Below are 9,419 nucleotides of genomic sequence, written 5' to 3'. Positions count from 1 at the left end.
TTACAGCAGGAAACTTTATTCTGAAATATTTCTCTCACGCGTGAACAGCGTCGTGGCTAATGCTGGGATGCTAACGAGCAAACCGAGCACACGTTCATCTGGGCCGAGTTTCAACTCTACTGGTCTTCACTGAGGCCCCGCCCACTCCAACTCGATCTCCATTCATGACACCCTCTCTCTCCACTCTGAGTGCCCCCCCCCCCCTTATCCCAGCCCCTCCACTTATTTCACACGGTCCAAATTGTTTCCGCTCCGTGAAATGTCACCAGCGTCTGTGACATCTGTGCACCGGTTACGACGAGGACATGACACTGGGCGTGTCTCATGGATGACCTTGCGTCGACCTTTCCACTTCCTTAAAACCGTTGCATCTTTTTTTTGTAAATTGTGTTTATTCTCAAAAGCAGAGTACACAGTTATACATTGAACTTGTCATTTTTCATTTCCCCCATCACAACACAGAACAAATCGAACAAATCGCACTGCTTGAATTGTCAAAAAGCACATAACAGTATGAGTAGTTCAAGTATTACACAAAAGTGAAAATTGTAAATTATGGCTAATTATTAGTTCCTACAACAGCGTCAAGACAACTTAATTAGCTTTTTCCCCTTTGTGTAAATAATTTAAAAAAGAAAGAAAAAACCCTTGCATCTTGAACGCAGCTCTCGATGGGGACATATCGGGGCGACTGGACTTTGAGTTAAAAAGAAAAGAAGTATTATCAGCTGTTATTGGTGCTCAGCGCTGATATAATGAATCCGCTTCAGGGCCGACTCTGAATGTATTTAAATGTAAACGGCGTGGTCGTTTCATCGCGTTTCATATCTGTTATATTCTATTATGGATCTATGAATGTAAATGTACGTAATATCACAGAAGGGTACAAAAAACCCAACAATCCATCTGCTCAGGAAGCAGCCGAGAGGCTGGTGGTCACGTGGCGTCGGATTGTTTGTCTGTCGATGGAGTCGCTTTGAGGACGTCTCATAACTCTGAGTTATGGCTTCATGTCTGACAACCAGGAGCTGGGGAAGATACCCGAGAGTTTTATTTAGTTCTGAGTCTCGTGGCGTTGAGAAGAACATTGTGTTTGTATGTTTTTGAACAGGAGTTTTGTACGTTAATACATTTGATTTTCTTTCTTGCATATTAAATACGGGGCGTCCACCATGGGGTCAGGTTTCCATCCCTGCAGATTGGAGCTGGGGACCATAAATACCTGCCAGTTATTTGCATTGGAATTAATTTCAATCCAGATGTCAGTTTTTTTTTTTTTAAGTGAGTGGGAAGGAGGCTTAGAATGTGTGCATTGTTACTAACAACTGTTACATTTCCCTGTGAAAGGGTTGTTTGGGAGTTTTTCCTGATCCGATGTGAGGTCAAAGGTCAAAGGTCAGGGATGTCTATGTGTACAGATTGTGAAGCCCTCTGAGGCAAATTTGTAATTTGTGAGAATGGGCTATACAAAATAATCTGAATTGAATTACATGTCGGCCTTTCCCTCACTCCGGACAGTGTGTTCATAAACACGGGAATACAGTTTGATCCTTTAAATATTTTCACCAGAACTACTTCATTTGAAGCACCGAGATCTCTGAAATTGGCGTCCAGTCCAGTTTGAGATGAGTATCGACCGTGTAGCATTTGGTTTAATGAAGGTTTATCCAGTGTGTGGAAGCATCTGCTTTCATCATCTGGTTACCTACAGGTTCAGGTTCTCCCTTTCTTTTGCCACCCATATGTTGGTCTACCACGTGTCGCACCTCCAGCTCCACCTGCATTAAAGCGCCCCGTTAACACCACACCTGTTAGTATGGACGTCATATCGCGGTTTTCATCTTTACAGTCAGTCAGCCTCCCCTGTCCCCCCGCGCCGCCTTCACTTCCCTCCTTTCCTCTACTCGGAGGTGACTGTGACTAATGAGTCTTTGGAGACCTTTTGTTGTAGGAGGGAAGAGAAAGAATGGCTTCCACACACACACACACACACTTAAAAGATGTATTGCGATGCCGTGCGATTTGCCTCGGAGGCCCCCGTGTTAACTAGAGTGTTCACTTTCCACTCAAATGAAGAAACGGAGAGTGTCAAAGAGAGGGAAAACAGTCTCAACCGCACGGAATCTAATTACCGTTAGGATGCACACGCAGGTTCAGACGCACTCGGCCCGCTGACACCGATTCCTAATTGTCACAGCACGTTGTAAATCTTCTCTGGCAGATTGCTGCCGGGCGACCAGACAGCGGCGCGAGGACACGCCGCAGACGAGTGCGATGTCGGACGGGTTCGTTTCAGGAGGAGGCCGGCGTGTTTGCCTGTAGATAAACGTCCGTAACCGTAGTTACTGTGCTAAACGTCCGCTGATGGGGTATTTTAAAAAAAGAAAAAATGCTGATTCTATTTCCCCCCCTCATTCTGACAAAAAGTGCTCACTGATGTCTGGTGACTGCCCCCCCCCCCCCCCCAAAAAATCAATTGTTAATCAAACAATGTGGCCGCAAATGGAGGAAGCCATAATATCAGCCGAGTTACACCATCCAGTTCAATACGAGCCCACCAGAGTATAAAGTGTCATGAGAGTGGATGGTGCAAATACTACCTTAAATAATGTGTGTTAATTTACTGCTCGAAGGATTATTTTATATTGATTAATTAAAGGTTAAAATGTCCAATATATTTTATGTAATTCATATAATATTAATTAATTAATTTAACTGTATACATATCAAAATGTTTTAAATCAGTAAATATAAATAATAATAATAATCAATAAATATTTAAATATATTATGCAGTTCCCCTCTCACACACGTCCCAGGATAACAGAAACCGTGCTCTGACTTATCGATGTCATCACCGTGTGTCGTAGCAACCCTTTCTCTCAACTGGAGGAACTGTATTTTTATTTCAGTTCTTAACTTAAAACTTGAACATAAATTCATTTCATTACTGGAGTAATACACAGAGAGGATAATCGGATGTTTTTTTGCAAAAAGAATTTCCACACTAAAACCGTTTTGTACGTCATACATGGCTGTAAAATGAACAGAAAAATGAAAAGAGAAGACTTTAGATTTAGTTACCATAGCAGCAGAGGTCCGGACTTTTTTTATTATTACTTAAGCTGCAAAAAGACATTTAGAAAATATATTTGAAGTGAGCGATAACTAACGTGCTCCACGTGTTGATGCTCCCTAAACGTTGAGGAAGCGATCTTGGGTATCGGATACGCCGTTTCCAGTTGCCAGAGGTTTCTGAGCCCCACATTGTTGGGTCTCCGTCTCCATGACTTCCACACTTTGGGGGATTGGATGCTTTCCAATGGGCTCCATCGCACGCCGTGTCAATCAACGCCATTTTCTAATCGATGACGTCGACTACATCGACGAATCGCACCGGCCCAACGAGGAGGCGCGAATAGATTCCCCTGTACCCATCTAGTGCCAGTATTTTAAATGCTGCATCACATTTGAATACATCACAAAAGGCTCTTCCAAATGCAGCATCCACGCTTTGCATCCCGTGGAAAAGACGAGTCATCCTCCGGGGGCTGTGAGCTCTGACGGTAACACGGTTCGGGTCCACGGAAAGAAGCTCAAAATATCTCTCGGTTGGAACACTTATCGAGCATTTTACATGAGCTGAGAGGAACTGACATTTATTTTGTAAAGAAATGTGTCATCTTTACTTGGAATTGTGCCGGATTACGCAGGGAAATTGTGTTCTCTAGTAGGCTGGCTGCACAGACTCCCAGTTCTCAACACCAATCATACACAAAGTGACAACTGTGTCCCTTATTGGCCATTAGGCCCCCGTCTAACAAGCCTAACCCGTGACATACAAGCCACCAGTGGCTGAGCTGAGCTGTGCTGAACCCAATTGGTGTCAGTCTCTCCTTCCAGGGCTTCCAGTGTGGAGCGTCCTCCCTTATCAGCACTGACCTTCCCCATGCACTGTCACCCATCCTGCTCTCCTGCGCTCCCCTCGACTCTCACCTTCCTTCAGCCTCCCTAGACTGTGGCCTCCAGCTCATCAGGGGGAAATTGGGCCAGCGCTGGCCCGATGATGAGGCTGGACGACAGCCCCATCGATTAGCTGTCCCCCAGGGCTGATCTGTGGCTAACTGCTTGCTGGATGGAGTCTCATATCTCTGTCCTTATTCCCCAACACCCCCACCCTCGCCGACAACCCCTTCTCCTTTCAGAACTAGCCCCCCCCCCCCCCCCCCGTCCCCTCGGCTCCGAAGACCACGGCGGCGCTTCACTTCGACCAGCTCGGGGTAGGAAAAATAACAGGTCTGGCTGGTGGGAAGGTCACGCCGGCAGATTTATGTCCAGTTTAACAGAGTAAGGCCACGTTGGGTGCAGACATGAGCAATCAGAGCCGATGTAGGATCCTATATTTCCTCTGATAGACCAGGGACAGGAGCTATTCACTCCCCTCAGCTTGATACCGTTTCAAAGTCGTGGCTGCCGGGAGATGTCCACTCTCAGCCACCGGGCCGCTCTCTCTGTCCGCCTACAAACTGGCCTTCAACTTAAGCGAGGCCCTTCATCGCTTAGTTAATGACCACTGGAGTCGTTCAGAGAGCCTGTCGGGCGGACGTTACCACAAAGCAACTGACGGCATGGAGAGATGCATGAGTGAGTGGTTGTGTGTGATTGTAGCGAGACCAACCTTCAAACAGCAACAGGGGCTGACCCGCAGGAGCGCCGGATAATTACACGGCGTGACCCCTGTTGACCTCGCGATCGCCCGCTCTGTTTATCAGATTTCACATTTTTCTGATGATGTTCCGCAGAGAAATCTCTGGGCCATTTGTGAGATGGATTAGATTGCTTTATTGAAGGGCCCGTTGGGGGAAGGGGGTCAATGGGGTGAGGGGAGGGGGGCTTTCATGTTTGTTTGAGGCTGGGGGAGCGAGAGGGCACAGAGCGGGGTGTGGATGAACGTGCAGATCGGTATGCCTGACACAGACCAGAAGCCCGTCTCCAGCCAACGAGACGCTGAGAAACTATTCAGGAAATCTGAAGTGAGATCTCCCGATAGATCTCAGGCTGAGGCTGGGAACATTTGTAAAAGGTCGTTCTATTTATCTGGATATACATGTTGAGAAACTGGCTCATGCTGGTCACAGCTGAGATAGCATTAAAGGGAAAGTTCCCCCACCCCCCAAATCAAAAGGCACATGTCTCTCATCTGTGGACTGCTCTTAATCATTCTGGATTGTTTTGGAGTGTTTGAGATACCGGTTGGAGAAATGTCTGCCTCCTCTCCATAATAATGGAAGTAGATGGCACTTCAAATTTGAATATGAATCTGAACGCTTGGTGAACGCTTCTTTCTGCGGTGACACAGCTAGCCAGGCGTTCGTAGCTATACTTACAAACACTAATGGGCTGTGATTCACAGATAACCCATGAAATCAAATCAGATGTAATCCATGTAATCATGAACCCACACAGGGCTGGTGGGGGTGGACGGGTCAGATCCAGGTACCACAGACACAAGTCCCTGTTGATTTATTCATCACGTAACTGGCAAAGCTATTTTCCTTTACCTTACCAAGTTGTTTCCTTCGAAGATTAAAGTTTATTTCGCAAAGACTCTGCATGTAACGAGCGAATACCGACACGCTTTGATGGTAGGCCTAGTTTGATAGAACGGAATAGTTCCCACATGAAGCTGCTCACAACAAGGTCTGTGGATTATCTTGAGTAACCGGGTCACGGCTTCTGTTAACCTCAAGCAGAGAGCAATCTCCTTCCATTATGTTGGAGAGAAGGCAGCCATCTGGACGGACAGCGTCTTTCTCGATTGATAAAGATTACTCCGGTTTGTAGTTTTGATCTTGGCGTCAACTGTTCCTTTAAACCGGCTCTGAACTCAATCTGGCAAACGGTTCCTCTCAGAGCAGGCTCTGGACGCTAGTAACACAAGTCATGTGTGCATCCGAACTCTAGTTTGTTGTTCACACTCCCATTGAAATGTCTCGTCTCTTGGATGTGAACTCAATGCAAACAGATCGACCTTTTAAAGCGTTTCTCCCCCAATATATAGAAACAGAATGGAAAAAAAACAAAAAGTCAGAGCTGAGGAACAGCTTCAATTAAAGCCGGTGCCACGCCATAAATCTTGGGCCGGGGGCCCCGGTGAAATGGTGATGGCCATCTGAACGGTGCTCGCGAAGGCCACAGCGAACCGTGTGAAACACACTGACGTCGATTTTATTCAACAGTTCATCAACTGGCCTAATGTAAAAAGAAAGATTTGCTCGCGCTTTAATGGGTTTTAATGTGCAGGAGCAGAGCTGGCCTGCCTCGGCCCGGCTGATGAAGATTAGCTGACTTCTTCCATTAGGAGAGGCTGTCTGGTGCAGCCGGCTGAAGTGGCAAGACAATAACCCAGTGCTAATTGTGCGTAACATGGCCTTTTCCCTATGTGTGTGTGTGTGTGTGGGGGGGGGGGGGGGTGCTTGTGTCTATCCGTCTGCATCACAGCCAAGTTTGGGAACAGAGGCGATAGAAACATCGGACGCCGGCCAACGCGTAACCTTCCTGGCGTTCCCCCGAGCTTTTCTGTTTGTGTTGTTGATGGAAGTAACCTTCAAAGAACCGTTGATAACATTCTATTTGTTCGTCAGCTGCGAGACGATTTCCCATCAATGAAACGTGCGAGCGTGCATTCTTTGAGGCTCTCCTGTGTGGACAACGTTTCTGAGAGGTACCCAGAACCATGCAGAGGTTCGACATTCACTGAGAAGACCTTTTGGGGCTTCGGCATGCCTTTTCAAATTGTAATGGCGTGTGAAAACCTCCTTTCCGACAGCATTTAAGGGGATTAGTCGTGTATTATTTAAACAACCAAGTATTTCACTTTCATTCGTACGACTACCAGTAACACTTTCTCACTTTGTAACTCTTGACATATCGATGGACGGCCAGTTGACGCTGTATGAATATGACGCTCGAGGTTCAGGGACAGATTCTTATTTTCCTCTCGTTACAGACAAACATCTTTTCAAATATAGACTTCCCCACAGATTTGACGAAACTACTCGGTTAGATTTAGGAACAAGATCATGGTTTGGGTCAAAATATCAAAGTTGGCTATGGTTGTGTAAAATAAGTATATTTGTTCCGTATGGAAGTTATTGAGCATAACTACGGGATACGCTGATTGTTTTTACATGAGACGAGAACAGGTGTCTCTTGAGTGAAAGTCCCGTGTTTGTTGTCGCTGTCCAACCTGCCTCCTACCCTCCTTGGACCTTCTTGCTCTTCACTTCGTCAGTTTATCTGAGCGTCTGCTAGCAACTCAAATGGAGTTAGTTGAAAGCAGACATTAAGGAGTGCCTCTGTATCAGATGACCAGACGTCGGTATTTGACGAACACTTGGTCAAGGACTGCTTCTATTTCGATGACACTATGTGAAAGGCTGCTCCGTCAAGATTACAGACACATGGAAACGATCCAGAATTCTTGAAGAGACACTGGGAGGCAGTGGGATGCAACCAGTTAGGGTTAGGGTCAGAATGGGAAGGAAACTGTTGTCTTTAGACATGGTTGTCATCCAGTGTCAGACATACTGGTTCATCTGAAGACATTCCCATGTCCAAATTGGCAGCCATTGCTTTTCATACGGTCCATCACACACTATCCTGTCTGGAGATGTATGAGGGATTGTGTTTTTGTTGTTGTATGAGCAACTTTGGTCCACTTCCAAGACACTGCTCCCTCTCCAGTGAAATGGTGTCATCTTGATGAAGCTGGCCATTGCAAATTTGGACATTTCAGAGAAAATCTTAAGCACAAAGACAAAGAAACGTGTGTTTTAATGTTTCTAATACTCCCTGTATGTAACTGAGGGTGGACAAAAGCATTATTACAATTCAAATCCACAACCAATAGCTATGAACTCAGATACGGAATATGATCGACGTCGCGGAGATGGGACATATTTTAGGGCTGTTGTATTGGACAGGAATACATTGTCACAATGTACATAATAAACCCATTGGGTACCAGTGAGGATCAGTAAGTGTGACTCTAGCTTTGATTAAACAAGGTTTTTTCACTGAGTTCAATGCCTCCATCCAGCTCCCTCTCCTCTGCTGCCGTGTCTCTGGCCACATCCCGTCTCCAGGCTGCAGGAGGAGGCCCGTTAATGAAGACTGATGTGGAGCATATGTATGGACATGTAAGTGCACTTGTCGCTCCAGACGTACAGCGCACAGCAGTAGTGTAGGATTGTAATCACTGCTCCAGGTCCAGCAGGTGTCCCCGAGGCCCAGGTTGTGTCTTCCCGGCCACCGGTTAGAGTGATGAATCTACAACGTGGGAATTTTTCAGCAGCACTTGAGATTCACCGCGTTGCAGACTCTCCTCCCTGACCGGCCATCGGCCAAGATGCAGGTACAGTGGGGGGGGGGGGGGGGAGCCCATCCAATCGCTCACCTCTGATTGCAGAGCTGGCACGCGAAGCAGTCCAGGTGGTAGACGTTCTCTTTGGCCCTCATGACCATCTCGAAGGCCGGGATGAGCTTGTTGCAGGCCGCACAGTTCCCCGTGACGCCAAACAACCTGAGACGACACAAAGAAGACACAAAGGAGACACGGGATTGTTAGCGATTCCCCCAGAACCTCAGGACTCAACAGGAAGTCTTGATTTGACTTCTTAATTTTCGGGTTTCCGGTCCGGTTTCTCGTTTGTCAGCGGGATCGTGGAACAACTACTGGCCCTATTTTCATGGACCTTTGGTCAAAGGCTTCAGCGTGGCCCACCGAAAAAAAACAACATTAAATTCAGAAGCAGATCCAAATCATGGGAGGGATACACACATTATCTTTTACTTATGGAACAGCCTTGGCGGAGGTCTGCCCTTCTAGTGGTGCTTGTTATTGAGGTGTGGGTCTTATGGATCTTCTCCAGAGCGTTCAGGTTTCCAACTGACTGGATGGCATGATACGCCATTTAATACGAACGCTCACTGCTGTCATACGTGCTCTGATGAAAACTTCAAACTAAAAGCTGTCAGGGGATTTTTTCAGTCCATTAGTTTGAAATAAAAACCAATAAAAAGTAGAAGGGCACTCGAAGAGAGAAGACTTCCACCAAGGCCAAGTGCTCTATCTCGAAATTTTGAATAAAGTGAAAGGTATTGTGTATCTAAAAAATGTAATGGGTTCTTCCACGGTCCATGATAAGCCCTTCCACTGAGTTCCATGAAAAGAGGTCCAGTAGTTTGTAGACGACAAAAACAAACTGGAAAACATAAACTCTTTGGCTACATGAGATCTCAGTCTTCATAAAAGTTTCCGAAAATCTAAAGTTAAATATACACCATTGTCCCGATGGACAAAACAAGTCCATCATTTTTGCAATTTGTGACTCCGCATAAGTATGGATAAGAAGTATG

At 46.2% G+C, this 9,419-nt stretch overlaps 1 protein-coding gene across 3 annotated transcripts in view; it reads right to left on the bottom strand.

The window, feature by feature from the left end:
* The window catches only part of lmo3 (LIM domain only 3), a 44,601-nt gene that overhangs the window by 1,336 nt on the left and 33,846 nt on the right, over positions 1–9,419 (bottom strand). Inside the window, exons 3-5 of one of the 3 annotated variants that reach the window (XM_056425048.1) lie at positions 8,458–8,583; positions 8,229–8,330; positions 7,906–8,147 (exon numbers count right to left, since the gene is read on the bottom strand). In XM_056425048.1, coding sequence (XP_056281023.1) covers positions 8,084–8,147; positions 8,229–8,330; positions 8,458–8,583 — 292 coding nt within the window. In that variant the 3' untranslated portion in view covers positions 7,906–8,083. Of the gene's footprint in view, positions 1–7,905; positions 8,331–8,457; positions 8,584–9,419 lie in introns of those variants that run through there. The other 2 variants (XM_056425049.1, XM_056425050.1) reach the window with 2 other exon arrangements.

This window comes from Pseudoliparis swirei, chromosome 10 (genome assembly GCF_029220125.1).
Source record: "Pseudoliparis swirei isolate HS2019 ecotype Mariana Trench chromosome 10, NWPU_hadal_v1, whole genome shotgun sequence".
In the NCBI taxonomy this organism is placed as follows: Eukaryota; Metazoa; Chordata; class Actinopteri; order Perciformes; family Liparidae; genus Pseudoliparis; species Pseudoliparis swirei.
This window is presented reverse-complemented; position numbering and strand designations above follow the sequence as displayed.